This window comes from Triturus cristatus, chromosome 7, assembly GCF_964204655.1.
Source record: "Triturus cristatus chromosome 7, aTriCri1.1, whole genome shotgun sequence".
Classification (NCBI taxonomy): Eukaryota; Metazoa; Chordata; class Amphibia; order Caudata; family Salamandridae; genus Triturus; species Triturus cristatus.
This window is the reverse complement of record NC_140590.1, coordinates 868,045,119-868,061,721: the sequence shown is the minus strand read 5'-3', so window position 1 is coordinate 868,061,721 and position 16,603 is coordinate 868,045,119. Positions and strand designations below refer to the sequence as shown.

The 16,603-nt window shown below is 46.4% G+C and overlaps 1 protein-coding gene and 1 long non-coding RNA gene across 2 annotated transcripts in view; one reads left to right on the top strand and one right to left on the bottom strand.

The window, feature by feature from the left end:
• Positions 1 to 848: 848 nt before the first annotated feature.
• LOC146810788 (securin-like) lies at positions 849 to 11,061 on the bottom strand. The gene is made up of 6 exons (XM_085614449.1): positions 10,896 to 11,061; positions 4,089 to 4,245; positions 3,415 to 3,587; positions 1,808 to 1,874; positions 1,492 to 1,644; positions 849 to 1,035 (listed from the first exon to the last, which is right to left on the bottom strand). Exons 2-6 carry the CDS (start codon positions 4,177 to 4,179, stop codon positions 965 to 967), a joined length of 555 nt encoding a protein of 184 aa, XP_085470575.1. The 5' UTR covers positions 4,180 to 4,245; positions 10,896 to 11,061; the 3' UTR covers positions 849 to 964.
• A 146-nt stretch (positions 11,062 to 11,207) lies between these two features.
• Positions 11,208 to 16,603, top strand: part of LOC146810787 (uncharacterized) — a 29,241-nt gene continuing 23,845 nt past the window's right edge. The window contains exon 1 of the long non-coding RNA XR_014965731.1: positions 11,208 to 11,237. This is a non-coding gene — a long non-coding RNA (uncharacterized LOC146810787). The remainder of the gene's footprint in view (positions 11,238 to 16,603) is intronic.

The following is a 16,603-nucleotide window of genomic DNA, read 5'->3' as shown; positions in this document are numbered from 1 at the left end:
ACAGAGGAAGATGCATCTACAGTCCCAAGACCTCAAAAATGAGCCCCAATATAAGGATCACACCCAGGCAAGTTGTCATTGAAGTTGCCATTGGGGTCAAGTTACCAATTCTGACAGCTGCAGTAAAGTAAGTAGACCTGTAAGTCGTATCAGAGCCACAGATCCTCATAACACCTAATCTATCTTCAGAAGTCTTGCTGCATTGCATAAAGCACACATTCATACCATTAATCTTTATCTAAAGCTATAGATCTCAGTAGGAGTTCTCAACAAAAAGAGCAGATGGACCATCCTGGGAATGCCAACATTTTAGACTGCAAAGGCTTTCCAAAAACATCTGCCAAGGATTGGGAGCATGCTGACCAAGACTAACTCCAAGCACCCCATCCCACTTTTAGGTATTCATGCAAGATTGCGACAGCACCATCTATGCTTCATGTTCTAAATAAAAGAAAAAAACCTCACCACTTCAATATAGCCAGGCGAGTTCAATGCTAGACATATCAATGGTCGACAAGTGACCTGCATTACGATTCATCCCAAATTCTAGTTCCTCCAGTGCTCTATTTGAATTGTGTGGGCCTCAATTCCGGCATCACGGTCCTCCTAGACAGATAAACAATCACTTCCTTCCGATAATCAATCCACAAGATTCAATATACCACAATTCTAGTACTATTCCTCATCTCCACTGAGTTTATCTTCAGGTCTACCCATAGCTTGTTTCTCATTGCAGATATCCCCCCCAGATTTACAGTTCACCCTCGTATGCGGCAATTAGCTGCCAATTTATATTGGAAAGTTATGAATGAGTACTTTAGATGCTAAAGGCAATTCCATACAAATACTTTAGCAAGTGACAAAACCTTTATTAACAAATACAGTAAAAGTGCATAAAACGTAACATTAACAAATACAGTAAAAGTGCATAAAACGTAACATTTAAGACCAAATTTGATTCATTTTAATAGTCCAACGGCGGCAAGTCAACAGTCGTTTCAGCCGGAGAATATAAGAAAGGTAAGTGCAGGATATCTGTAAGAGAAAGCAGAATAAGCAATTTAATTTCAGAGCTTTGCAGAATTTGTGTATGGAACGTTCTATTATTCAAGCATCTCCTGAAGGCACTTCAAGACCCCTACCATGCTACTATATCTGCAACTTAGCATGGTATTGAAGTAAGATGAAGTGTGGCATACAGGATATGTAGTTTGTGACAGCGTGCAGAACCAGAAAAAAAAAATGTAACTGGCTTTTGAAGTACAAGACAAAAAAGGATTCCAATATCCAAGGTTGTGTGTTTAAGATTCCTATGCAGAGAGCATCCTTGCTTAAATCTTAAATGACAGAAGCATAATACATTTTACTTGACCCATTATATTTTATCAGCTGGCCAAAGGGAATAGGGCATTTTAAGTAGTGGACAAGTTACAAATGCAGCTTAGGGTGCATTTGGAAAGGCAAAATAGGGAATCTTGTAATATTACCAACCTGACTCCCATGTGAATGAAGAGGGTTTCAGAGGAGATGGCATCAGGTTCACATGTCGATCAAACCTTTCCGTTTCCATTGTCTGGAGCGATACACCAGCCAAGCACAAGTGACTCAGTCTGTGCTCTTCAAGAACATCGAAACTCTCAAAATCTAAGGCAATAAACAGAAGTTTAGATAAGCTGTGGAGATGAACACATACCTACTTGAAAGCAACTGAACACAACTAGCTACTACTCCCATTACCGATAACCGCTAGTGATTCAAACCATTCTCCCTTCAATATCACTGCTCTATGCCAGAAATACCCGCTTACCAAGTGGATTATAAGGAATGAATTTCTCAATTTCTGGATATTCCACATCAGAAGGAGTTCTTCCATTCTGTGAAAAAAAAGGTTTATACTTTGAGCAAGCAATCCTTGGTCCCTAAAGATTCCAACCACAGGATAAGTTACATCCATATTTGTACACCAATCAGTGTCGTGCTAGATAGTCAGCGAACCTTCACACTAAACTCGTTCAAATGAAGCCTGGGGAAATATAGTAGCAAAAGCTCCCATATGTTCATTACTCTCAATCAAGATTTGCATTCTCATCTACACCCTACAAATGTAAACATGAGTTTAAGTAAAATCACTCGTAAAATACCCTACACTGCAGAAATATTTTCTTCGTTGCAACCCAAAGGCCTTTTGTTAGACGTTGGCAGAGAGTTTACTGCCTATTAAAAGTGGTAGCAGAGGGATGATCCAGTCAGATAGCAGCCTGGCAGCAGACCAATATAAATATCGGTTGTATGTGGCACTCACTTTTTACAAGGGCCTTGAGGGAAATCTACATGTCCTTAACAGTTTGGTATTCGTAATTACTTTCTCCAGTTGTGCTAGATGGTAACATGGTCATCCTCTCGTCAAGGTCTTACAATTGCAGAGTACAGTCAGCACCATCCCCTGTACCTTTTGGTACAAGGTAAGTTGAGCAGCCTTACTTTTTGGTTTGGGGCTTCACCCATACTTCACCTTGGGTTCATTGGAGATTATATATATATATATATATATACAGGCGATTAACTAGAGCAGTCCCATCACAGCAAAACCACTGATTGGCTAGGGAAAGGCATGGTAGTAAAGCAGAGAATTTGAGGCTTACAAACCTGCTTACCACAGAGCAAAAACTACAGGACTCACCTCCTAAACATCCCCCCCCCCCCAAAAAAAAAACCTCACAAAACTAACACCTCAATACTAATTGAACGTCAAATCTGCTCTGCAAGTTGAAGGTGCTAGCAAGCACCAATTGGTCTTTTGTAGATAGAGACGCCTTATTCTACTAGCAAAGAAAGGGTCCACTTTTAAAGTGTCGCCAGAGTGCATTGATCTGGCCATACCCAAGCTTAACTCACTACTAAAGTGGGCCTCTGCTATCCCATGAGAGCACAGGACCCATGTGAAGCAACTTGGTTATCCAAACAAATGCTCCAGTGCAGGTAGTCTTGGGGCAAGAGTGGTAAATGAGAAAACCCAGTAATCAGATCGTGTTAGTACTAAATAACTCAGAATGTGGCCCTTCACTAGAAGATGATGATTACTCCAGATCACACGCGCACTCTGAATGAGTATTCAAGTCCTTCAGAGGAAAAAAAAGACCGCGTAGTGAACAGCTTGTAGTGAAATGAATACTGTACAACAGTCCAGTCTGAGTACAGTTTGCTTTTTCATGAGGAGTCTATACAATTGGAGTGTTCAGAATAACTGCGCAAGTGAACAAATAAGTGACGTTGGGTCCGACTTGACCCACCTTTAGTTACATATCCAATCCACCAAACCTCAAGGCCAGCAAAAGGAGCAGCAGTAAGAGGGCCTGTTAAAAGTTGGAAGTCTTGCAAGCCTAGATTGAACAGTAGAAAGGGATTCTGAATTACCTTAACAGAAGGCTTTTGTAACCTTGGCTTCGACGTTTTTTTTGTTTGTATGCCAACGGGAGCTTTGCCAATGTTGATAGTGATGTCAGCGAGACCTTGTCTGGCTACTGGAGAAGACTTTACCTTGCCAAGGCGTAGTCCCTGCATTTGAGATCGCTCAGAAAACACTTTTGCTACGAGAAAAGCAGGTTACAGTTTGAGAAACACAATTGTTATTCTATTCAATCTGATACAGAAGGGAAAACATCCCTACCCAGGAGAAAATAAAAGTCCTCCACAATGCTTAACAGGATCCTAACATCTCAAAGTGGGAGCTAGGTGACTTTAACTGAGGTTGAACGTAGCTCTCTGGTGCATGCAAATATAACTAAGTCTAGCAGCAACATTTACAGCAGTGCCAGCATAATACAAATGGCCAACAGAATGAAGAGCAGTACAGCTATCTATCGCAGACGATTCTGAATGGGAATTTAACTTTGAGGCGAACAAAATAACCACTGTCTTGGAGCCATGTGCACATGGTGCATTCTCAGTTTTGAACTGGCCAATATTAATCTTGCCTTTATAGAAAAATGTTGGCAGTCACCTAGTGTACTGAAATACCTACAGCTGTGTACTCTACACAGTAGAAACTTTAATTTCAGTGAAACACCAACTAAATTGACAAAGCTTACTGGATGCAGATGGTAACCTCAATCGATCCTTAGAACCACCATTTGTATTAGCAAGGACATTCTCTTGGTCCACGTAGATCAGAGTAGCCATCTATCTTGGTTTAGAACAAAAAGTCCTGGTCACTGGACAGGGTTTGTACCAAAGTGTTACTGGAGGCTGAAAAAGAAGAAGTGTTAGTAGACAACAGTAATAAAGTCAAACAGTACAACAAAAATCCAAACAAAATTAGAGTAAAATACCACAATGACAATTCCAATAGGAAGGAAATCAGAGATATGCATTTTTAAAGTTTTAAGAAGAAATTGTGCCAAAAAGAAAAGCACAAAAGAAATTCAATGGTCACTGTACACCAGGACCTAGGTACACAGACGTCAACTGCAATGGAGTGCGGGTTGGATACTTCCATCCAGGTTAGAGATTTTATCTTGCGGCTCGGTCCTTCAAGTCCCAACCCACCACAAGAGTATGCTTCTAAAGCACAATGGAGGGGGGGGTTTAAACTGAGACTTACAGGGTTTCATGCAGGGGCCAACAGCAGGGTCCAGTTGCCACGGAAGCTGGGTACTCCCAGAAAAAAAAAAAAAGCCCTCGTTACTTGAACAGGAGGTCATGTTTATGACCCATGGAGTCAACTCTCTCAGGAGATGGACATCAGTTCCAGTCCCTTCTGTTTTTCCACAGGTTTAGAAGAGTTCTGAAGTGTGTGCATGGAGATTCCACATTAATTCCTGGTATAAGCTAGTGGGTGGGAGGATTCCTAAGGACACATTTAACTGTTGGAGGCCAGAGTCCCAGTCCTGCATCACTGTCACCAAATGCACGACCCGGGACTCCCCACTGGACGTTAGGCTAAGTAAGGACACCATTTGAGATAGGCCTGCTCACCCACTTAGTAGCTTGGCACGAGCAGCCAGGCCTATCTCCTAGGCATAAGTGTACAATATGTGCAACCACGCCCACAGCAATCCACTTGTGATACTACAAATTGACTCCACACGAGTTTGATAAAATCAGACCACACAATACAAAAGCCAACATATAATAAAGGGTAATATTCATTCCGGCTGGATGGTAGGTTCAAATCCAAACCACAACTTTCACAATGCTATGCTGGTCGCAATGCTAGAATCACACCGCGCAGTAAACAAATAGTGCGCTGCATAGCGATACAATCCTGTGCTGGGCAAAGGAGAAATGCAATGCGTAACAATACACCCTGGTACCTCGCAATGGGAGAAATAATGCAATTCATACCACTACAGTCATGTACTGCGCAATGAAGTAATAAGGAAATGCGCACCGCTACAATCATGTACTTTGCATTCAAGGAATAATGCAACGCGTAGCCACAATCATGTACTTCGTTATGCAGAAATAATGTCAGGAGTCATAAGACAGTTTGTTAGAAGCAATATTAGCAGTGTTATTACGACAGTCGCCTCTTCAATAACAGTTGCCCCACTACACAGAGCAACGATGACAAAGCACAGCTTCTCACTCTGGCCCCAGTACTGCCACTCCTTTGGTCAGTAAGGGCCCCACTCTGCCGAAGCAAAGGCTCTCGTTGTCAGAAGGGCTGAGAGGCATGCACACTGCGACTTACTCCAACTCCAGTGCCCCGATATCCAGGCATTCCTCACCAACGCCTTCGGCCGCACCTCGACATGCTCACTGTGTCAGAGCTTCACTTCTCTAGTGCACTGGATGACCAGGCGCTCTTCACCAGCACCTCCAGTGCACCCTGACATGCACCCTGCGCGTTCAAGACTCACTCCACTTCCGATGCACACGTTGACCAGGCGCTCCTCACCAATGCCTGCAGTGCACCACAACACATCCAAGACTCACTTCACCTTCGATGCACACGATCACCAGGCGCTCTTCACCAATGCATCCTGTGCACCATGACACACCCAGTGCGTCCAAGTCTCACTTCTTCGTGTGTCCAAATATCACAGGGAACACCTTCCGAGGGTCTCAAGCTGTAACACGAGCTCACCACGTCGCTTGAAACTTCTCCGGAAACCTTTATGTTCCTGTGTTTCCAAACAGGGAGCCAGCTCACCTCGGGCCCTTGGGGTAACAAGATAGCACAAAGCAAAGTCTTCAAGCAGGGGGACCCAGGCGCACAAAGCAGTGCCAACAGCCTCTTCCTTGGTTAAAACAGCAAACTGCAGACCAGCCCCAGATCATGAAGCAAGGGTTGGTCCTTCCCAGCAGTCTCTTCAGTTGTTCCTTTGTTAGCAGAGGTTCCTCTTGACCACGAAATGGTTCCAAGCCTTTTCAGTCTCAATCCATTTCTATTCCAACGTTCAGGGGCCTCAGCTCAGTTATACCCCTAAATGTCTAAGAAGTTCGTTGTGCTCAGGGGTTTCTGACGCCTGCCTAAATCAGTTCCGGGTGTCTCCCTCCCAGTGTCACCTTTCTCCCTTTGATACTGGGGTCTGGATCCTTAATCAGTCAGCAGGAGATGGGTCAATTGTTTTATAACTGCAACCCAGGCCTCTTCACCTCCCGGGTCTCTCCTACGCCCCCTCTCCAGATGAAGGTCAGCCTGGTGCCATCTCAACCCCTCCCTTCTCATATCCAGAAGGTCAATCCACATTTGGCAGAGACACAGAAATGCTTAAAGCACAAAAGTCAGCCACTTTCTAAAAGAGTGGTTTCTGAACACACTGACAAAACCACTTTCATAGAAAGGTGTTATAACACAGAGTTCATACATACTAAACTTCACCTCTCCATTTTAATCTTGTGGGAAACTAGGCTAACAAACAATACCCAACTTCCCCATTCTGTCCTGAATGGCCTTTCCCCAGTGAAAAACGGAATGGAGTGTTTTTCACTGTCAGGACATAATACACACACCTCCGAATATGTCCTGCCTTTTACTTACACTGCACCCTGCCCAGGGGTTACCCAGGACTTGCCACGAGGTGCCCACTGTGTACGAAAGACGGAAAGTAAGGCCTGACAAGTGGTTGTACTTGTCAGGACAACATCCTCACTTAGCAAACTTCGCGCAGGCCCTACACTGCAGGCCTGAGTTGCCTGCTCCAGCGTTGAAGGCCCGAGCCGAACGCTCGGGCCTTTTTTTTAGCTGGACTTTATTAGCCGTATAGTCCAACTACAAAGGGCTATAAGGCTATTAGACCATTCTGCCACTAGAGGGCAGAATGTTCTAACAAATAAAACAAAGGCCTCTCGAGCCAGAGGGGATTGAAAGCTCTTCCAGCTCCAGAGGCCTTTGTTCAAAAAGCATTGGAATGTTGCTCTGCGGGCCTTTACCGGCCCGTAGAAAAACAGCACTCCACTGTATTCTAAGGAGTGCTCTACATTTTAATGTACTAATAGAATTTATAGGCAAGTCAAATATACCAATTCCAACTGTGGTGTAAAGGGGAGCAGAGGCACTTGGCAGGTGGTGAGTGTAAAGCTCTAAAGACAAAAAAAAAAAAAAAAAATTCCTGCAAAAGGCAGGGAAATAAAATATAAAAGCAAGGCGAACACGCAAAAGAGGTTGTTTTTTCTACAATACTCAGCCACCCACCCTTCAGTAAGGCTTCTAAATAGACACTTTCATAGGGGATACTGAGCTGCCATTACACTGAAGGTACCCCACAGAATATATTTATAGACACAAACTTTTGCAAATGCAGAGGCCTATACATAGGACATGAGTTCTAGTAGAACTTGCTCCATCTTAAGGTGACAACCCATAAACCAGTAATCTCCACTAATTGAATTCACAGCCCACAGGTCTGGCTTTCAAATCAGGGAAGTATTTCTATAAAGCCAGAAGGAACAGTTCTTTTCTCTCAAGAACTATGCACAGCAACATTGAGAACTAAAATCAAGTAGTAGATGCGGAGCTTGTGAAAAGTACGTACTAAAAGACTGTTCAGATATCCCCAACATCAGCTGGAAGCGTAACTGACAACACAACGTAAAGTCCTAAAGGCACACCACAGACCGGCATGGTACAAATCTAAACAAGCATTTGCAATGCATTAGGTCTCGCATTTACGCGAGTTTGAGCTATTGATATTGCAAACAACAATGCCTATTGGCATTGTCATTTACAATGCCAATAGCTTTAACTTGTGTAACTGCCGAGACCTATTGCATTGCAAATGCTTGTTTTTGTATTTCAATGCAACCAGATCGCTCTCCAGCCCACGCCTACAGAGAGCCTTCTAGACCAGCCTCCGTAAGAAGGATGGGCAAGTTGTTTACTGCAAGTACTAGCCCCTCCCGATAAGTCTAGCTACGTTTAACAGAAACCTGGGGCAACGGTTACCACTTAAGAAAATAGACGCTTTTGTTTGATGCAAAAAATGATAGGCAACGAGTTGCAAATTTAAGACCGACCGTTGATTTCTGGGTTGGCCTCAATTCTGCTGCCGCAGATAATCCTTATGGTGTGGGGTTGGGAGAAAGGCGCTCAAAGGCGGAGGCACACGAACTAGGAATAGCGGACACTACGATGCGGTGGAGGGGAAAGGATGGAGCACATGGCATAGTGTGGGTTGAAGACTTGTACACGGTACCAACAACACTTCCTGCTGTAGACTGTCAAAAACAAGGAACACACATTGACGTTTCTAATGGTTGTGGGACTAGCATCACATATGCCAGTATATGGAAAAAGACGATGGGGATTTTGAAAATTAACTTCAATGAGTTTGAATTCCACAATGACGTTAGGCTTTTTAAATTTAAGAAAGGTAAAATAAATCAGCCACATGAGAGGTAGGATAGGAGGCTGTTGTCGGTCAGGGCTTTAGACCGGATGGCCGGAAGACTGAGTGCTGAGGGAGATGCAAGTAGTCACACGTTGCACTTTTGTCAATGGCCACCACATAAGAACCATTTCTTTCACCGTGACCAAGATGTCACTATTCTTCTATGCCAGCAGCATGTTCCTAGGTTCGCCACACAGTTGCACTTATACTTGGGTTAAGATCTCTAAATGCTTGGACCACCTTTAATATGCGTTTTACAGCTAGAAGTGTCCCGCAACTGACCTCCCTCAAACGTGTTATTTTAAAGTACTGTATAGGATGATCTGCAAAAAATGTTAATGACAAGGCGGGTGGAATGGTTGACCTGCTCCGAAATGTAGAATCTGCTGAAAGAAAGTAAGCCCAGGTGTTAAACCTCACCATGCATACTTGGCCTATGTTTATAGAGTGTGCGGTCTTTCAGTTAACAGAGGTTATATTGTGTATATCTTATGCATAATGCCAGAACTTCATGAATCTTGAGAGCAGTTTCAAATGGTAGTCTCCAGTTTTAGTTTTAATTTCTTTGTTTTCACGACATCGGCCCTCGGACCAAACAGACAGTTAAGAGCCGTAAAACAAATGACGTTTAGGCTGGGTGAGTTTCCTTCTCAGCAGAATACTTGATCGCGTTTGCGATCAAACATCAAAGCGGCGAAAGTGAAAGTAATCGAGCAGAGCATCAAAGGGCTGGGTGAGAAGGGAGGGGGGTAGAGAGGAGCAGCTGTGCACGCCATCGTGCACTCAAGCCCTAGGCCAGCAAAACATGTTGGTAGCACTTTTGAAAGCCCACTTACAAAATGTCTCAAAGAGACAGCTTTCGCTGTCTCAGCGAGACCTAAAAAGTAGTGCCATCTACATCATAACAAAGTAGTCACACACAAACCCCGCCCCTCCCCCACACCTTTGCTGACATGGACAAGAATGTTTTGGTACTATGCAACACCCACCACCACGCGCCCCTTTTGGCATGTGACTAACATGCTATCTTCCCCTGCAAAGCGGCACCTGGACTTTCTTCTATCTTACTTACCTCCATTGAGGATAACCATTGCACGCTCATCTCCCACTGTGCATCATACAGCCTCCATCACTTTTTACCTTCATCTACACAAATATCCTTGATTTACCATATTACTAAGTCTACCTATGAACTTCATTTTTGAAAATATAATAGTTCTCATTGCCCGTATGCGTCATCTGCCCATAGATCTTAGAATGTGCATTATAATTACAAGAGCTACACATCTGCTGCATCCTATGCTGTACCATTTCTGTAGTAAAATTTACAGGGCATTAAAAGCCTATAATTAGTAGGCTTAATAAGTAGGTGTTGCGTTTCCTGCATTATTAGTAGAGGAAGTGAACGCAACGTCCTACAGGATGGCATCTGCACTATAGAAAAGGAAAGTCGTCTCACCTTTGGGACATATTGGCTTTGTAAATGCCTCTTTGCAACGCTGTACAGTAAGTATGGCATCTTTTTGTAGGTACTAAAAGCGAACAGTGGAAGGATAGAAGACACCTAGTTAGGCTGGTAATCTGGATCTAAAAAGTAAATAAATGAAACAAACCAAACGCTCACGCCAGGCCTGTAGTATTAGTTTGCTTAGCTACCAGCAATGCACCCAGAGAGCTCACTTGAGTTGTCCATGGCCCGCCGAACATCCATACCCCTTTGTATTTTTGTACAGTGCGTCATAAAAAGGTAGAGAAAATTGCATGTGCCAAAATGTTAAATAAAGCGTTTAAGAAACTGGTAAACTGTTTAAATCAGTGACTGCACAAACAACTTCATTCAAGTTTAAGCACCAGCCCCGACGCAAGGTGGCTCCAAATGTTCATTTGATAGAAACACATGTAAGCAGACGGTAGAAAACTTAACTACCCCTCTTACAAATACCGATTTTAAACCCAACAAAAACGCTTCAGACAGCTTTCGAAACTGTCAATCCTAACACCACAGAACATAAACTGTTTCTAACGAAAACTAGAAATCAAAACAAATAGAACATTACTCACGCTTTTCAATTAAACTTCTCACGATCAACACATAGCACATAAGAGCCAGCCCGGGTCATTTAAAGGGCACCCTGATTCGCTATTGGTGATTCTTCAACGAATGTTATGTTGCCATTAGTCTGTTTGCACAGACACGCCTACACTTTGGGAGAGCAAGGATAGAACTGCGGGAAGAAGGCAGGGTGTGGTTGCATTACAGTGCGGTTTGAGGGCGCTAGCGCGGCCTTTCTATAATGAAGTGGCCATCTTGAAAATAAGTTGGTTCACCAAAAACATAGGCGTTTATTAAGAATGTATCACAATAGTTATGGTCAGCGAGAAGCCAGACGGTGGAATTGAGAGGTATGTTTGACATCTTTAACTTGTCCGAATTTAAAGAAAATGAATATATTGCAAAAAGGACACACTATACATAGATCGTTCATTTTTTTTTTACGCCAAGTGAATCTTCCCGACACTTATAAGGAAAACGCACATCTCAGGGTTAATTCGACGAACTAGTTCGTCGGCATTCCTATTTCTAACACATGTCTTCTTTGAATTGTCAATGCGTGTTTTTAGAGGTGAGCACGCCACTGCAAGGTCGAGCCTGATGCCTAGCTGTGGCTCAGCTCGAAGTCCTCTTTGAACTTCGGGCCCATAACGAACCGAACTTTCATATGGCTTTGGCCTGCCCCCCTTCTGCTACCCACGACGAGGGCTATAGGGCCAGAGCTGCCGACTATGGTTGAGCATGGGCATGGGATCCTAGGTTCGAGTCTGGTGTCCACTCAATATCCTGTGATTCTGGACAAATCGCGAAGTCTTTACGCAGTTGATACGAAGAACTCCACTACCTTTGGAACGAGTTCGTGCTATAGAAAAATGCACAAACATATAATATTTAATGAATATGTTTGTCTGGCATTGAAACACAGGCACACTAATTGTTTAATTCTGTTCTCTGAAAACCCTCTCTGACTCTCAGAGTAAATTAGTTTGTGTACACCAAAGCAGCGTTGTGCATCAGCTGAGTTTGTTACCCAGTTTACACACGAGAGCGTCCAACTTAGGAATGCAGGAACTTGCACATTTCCAAAATAGGTCCACACAGTTTGACTGGTGATGTGGTTGGGTGCTAATATCTTCTGGTAGATGTCAAATTCTACACTTGGCCCATAATTCCATCCAGGAATTGATTAAGAGTCATTAATCGTTTCTGACAAAAAGGGTATCTTTGCAGGCCTGAAAATTCTGACTGCTTTTAGATATTCATAGCCTGTATGGTCATCCTCCATCATGTACTTAGAAAGCTTTGATAAAGCATTGACAAAAGCCTCCTGGGTATTTTCCAATAGTAGTTGTTGCTGTAAAGAAGTTATAGCACCACAATAGCTAATACAAATGTGGCTACCTCTGTCACAGGACAGTTGAATGTGTGACGGAAGATTGAGCTTCCGTTCTTCAATGATGTCAACAACATCAGTTGACACGAGAATCTGTGATTGGAATCTGTTATAGAAGTGTTGTCACGACAGTTGACTTTTCTGACGAGAGTGCAAATTTCACCTGCAAGCATATTATTAAAGGAAATATATATGTATGATTAGCTGCATTTGTAAAAACAGTATGTGACAGTCATAAGCCTTTCGAAAAATAAACATGTATTTTGGTATAAGAATGCATTGATTTAGTTTAGCAAAATCTCACTTTTTCATTTCATTTCATTTCATAAGGCTTTATTCGAACATAAAATATGTTCATAAAAGCACAGTTAAAAAGACAACATGATTAAAGACAACAGAGGTAGGAAAATCAACAGTGTAACATTGTTTAAAATAGTTAAAAAAGCATACTTTTCCTGACATTAATGGATTTAAGAAGAAAAGTAGCCGTATAAAAACACACATCTGGGTGATACAAATTAAAAAGTAAACACATACAGTCACGTAATGATTTGACCCCGAATTTGACAAACAAGGGTTTTAAATATGCTATCCGATGGTATTTATACAGCTGACAAAGCAGAAGAAAGTGCACAGTGCTTTGGGGGGTAGAGTTGTCACATGGACATGGACCAACTGGGGGTAGGTTCAAAGACGGGAAGGCAACCAGGTTGTGGGCTACTCCCATTCTAAACCTGGTCAATACATACCGGTGTGCCTTCCAGGTAACTTGAGATAAATAAGGTTGATAACCCACAACTTCATTCATTTCATGGTAATAGACATAAGATGAAAGCTTAAGGCTAATATGGTGTTGTTTGGTAGAAGCCTGGTGTAGAAAACACCGCTTAAGATCAGATTTGGACGGGGGCGTGGCCAAGCCGGCTACGATGGCGGCTGTGGTGTGCTGAGGCTCCGTGATCGGGCTCGTAACTTACCCGAATCCAGGCGTTGCTCGCACCCTGAAAACGAGCACCGGGCACCGGAGCAGATCCTGGGTCTGCCGGAGTGCTTGCCAGGAACTCAACGCTGAAGGCAGGCGGCGGCGGAGACCGTCGGCAGTGCGGCCGCCAGATCGGAGCTCTGGGCTGCAAGATGGCGGACACTCGGTCCGGGGGAGCGGACTAGGGGGTGCATTCGAGGCCCCTCGGGCTCGGCGCGGCCCCTGGCTCACCATCCCTCACACCCGGAAGGCAGACAACACCGACCCCTGAGCGGGGGACGACGGAGGGAGCCGGACTTCCCAGGTGCGCGCCCGTTGCAGGCCCCGGAGCCCGGGAAGGGGACGAGCGGTCATTTTGGGACAGGGACGACCCTCCTCCGACGGTGGACTCAGACGCGGATCTCGCATTGAGGTACCAGTTCGGGGCGGTGGCCCCCCCCTCACCCTGTGTCCCGGGATCACGGAGATGGCTGTTCGCCCTCGGCCTGGTGACGGGCCCCCACGATCCTCCCATCATAGCCGGTCCGCCTGACCTTAAGATGGCGCCTGACTTTCTGCGGGGAGCCGGTGATATGGTGCGTAATATGCTGGCACGAGCGGGGTGAGCTGCGTCCCCGTGTTGGCGCACTCGCAGGGGTGCCCCACAGCTGAGCGGCTCCCAGTATAATCTGCACTGGCATAGACGGTGGCCCAACGCCGGCACGGTGGTATGACACCGGGATAGATCGTACCTTCGTACGTGGACGGAGAGCCCCTTAATCCCCGGACAACATACGGAGGAACACAGTGGCGTTCCCGGAGGGTGCTCGACCCTCGGGGGCACCACGACCATCGACAAGGCGTCCCCTGCCCCCGCCGGCGGTGGAGGTGGACTTCAGTCAAGTTAGCCTCAAAGGGGAACCTCTGAATCAACGACTCGCTTGCCTCGCTCTGCCGGCTGACGACCTAGGCCCGCACCGCTGCCCCGGCCGCCAGGATGGGGAAACCGAGGGCGACCCAACACACAGCGGTACCTGAAACAGCCCCAGAGAACATGCCAAAGACTCGGACATGGGTGCACACAGAGGCACCACGGGCCGATCCCGCGATCTCAGCCAAGCTGGATCAGGTCCTCGCGGCCATCGAGCTCTCCAGAGTCTCTATGGAGGAGAGACTCGGGACCCTGGCAACGGACATCAGCCTTATCCGCGACGATCACCGCAAACTGGCGGACAAAGTAAAAGATGTGGAAAAGACGGTGGCCGAGCTGCAACCCATGATCGGGGCCCACCAGAAGTCGCTGCAGGAGGTCCTACATCGGTTGACCATTATGGAGGAACGCGCGGGCGATTTGGAAGGACGCTCGAGACGCTGTAACATTCGCGTGCTGGGTTTGCCGGAAGGAATCGAAGGCACGACCCCCCTGCAATACATGGAAACCTGGGTGAAGTCCTTCACCCCCGAGAAGGACCGATCTGCTTTCTTTTCGCTGGAACGGGCTCACAGGGTCCCAGCCCGTAGGCCGCCGCCGGGTGCGGCTCCACGACCAATGTTAGCGAAGTTCCTCCACTACCGGGACAGGGATGCGGTGCTGCGTGCGGCACGAGCGGCAGGCGCCCTGCAGGTCGAGGACAAGCGGATCATGGTCTTTCCGGATTACGCGAGAGCAGTGCAGCAGCAACGGTCTTCCTTCCTGCACGTGAAACGCCGCCTCTGGGAGAATAAAATTCAGTACTCTTTGCTCTTTCCAGCCCGCCTCAAGATAATCCACAATGGCTCTACTGTCTTCTTCACCACCACCTTGGAAGCGCAGGATTGGGCGGATCGACACTGCTCGCAGCAGTCTAGAGCAGATACCATAAGAGACCCGAACCCCAAACTATCCCGACCCAGGAGACGCACTCAGAAGCGCCCACGCGGTGGTGCAAGTGGTGGGACCAAGTTGCGCACCCAAGATTCTCCCGACCTGGAACAGATTGTGAGGGAAAGGAGGGAGGCCCTGCAGGCGGTGATCAATCTGCAGACACCCTCCCAGCAGGACGACATAGATCGACCCCCGCACATCTTCACATCTGAGGGGGAGAATGACAGCGATGGTTCCCTGTCGGGCGGAGACTCTGTGACACCCCCTCTGGTCACTCCTCAGACAGCGGACCTCATTCTGGATGGACAATCAAGGACTCTTGTACCGTAAGAGGGGTTTGCTGGGAAACTGCCTAACGAGGGTGGTTATCTTCACGTATCACTCCCTAGCGTTAAACACCTTGGCCCTTCAATTGACGATGCGAGCAACGCTCACTTATCCTTTAAAGGCCCGATCCGTGTATCGTCTTACGCACCCACACCGCCGCCCCCATCATACATTGTTGTACTTCCCGTCTTAGGGAGCGCAGGTTTGGACGCATCGTCTCTGGCGATGGGTCCTTGGCATTGGGAACGTTTCCCGACCCCAGTTCCGCAGTTAGTTTCCCCAGTTCAGCATAATCCCAACTCCTTCCCTAGCATACCGTTTCTTACCCAGTGCTTGCACACCCCACAAGTCATGGCACCAGACACCCACGCGATCAAAAGCCCCAGCGACCGGGATCACTGGTTCGTTACTCAGCAGCGGCACAGCGAACCCCTAGGTCCCCACATAACGACCACTCGGACCGACAGCTCCCTCGGCCCGCACACTAGACGTACTACCCATGGCACAGAGGACGAGTGTAACGGACGTTAACATACTTACGTTAAATGCACGCGGTCTTCACACCCCCCGCAAGCGCTATGCGATCTATGCCTACGCGAAGCGCCAAACGGCATCCATACTCCTATTGCAAGAAACCCACTTTAATGCAGCGGAGGTGGGCAGGGTGCAGGCAAAATGGCGGGGCCTCATTTGCGCTACAACCTACTCATCATTTGCCCGCGGCGCGCTGATCTGGATCCGACCAGGTACTCCGTTCCGAGAGCTCCAGCGGGTGGTAGACGGGGAGGGTAGATTTGTCCTGTTGGAGGGACTGCTTGACGGACAGGCCGTCCTATTGGGCAGCATATATGCCCCGAATGTTGATCAGGATAGGTTTTGGGACCGACTTACGAAAATCCTCGCCCAATTCACACACGTGCCCTGGATACTCGGGGGAGACTATAATTGCGTCCTAGATCCCGACTTGGACCGCTCATGCCCCCCACTACCACGCTCCCCTACTTACAGACACATCGATAGATTTAAGGCCTGGGTAGCACACTGGTCACTCACAGATGTGTGGCGCTTGCACTACCCTCATACACGCATGTACTCCTTCTACTCAGCTCCTCACAACCTTCGTGTCAGACTAGATCGCTTCTTGTGCACGGCAGCGGTGCTCCCTCAGGTC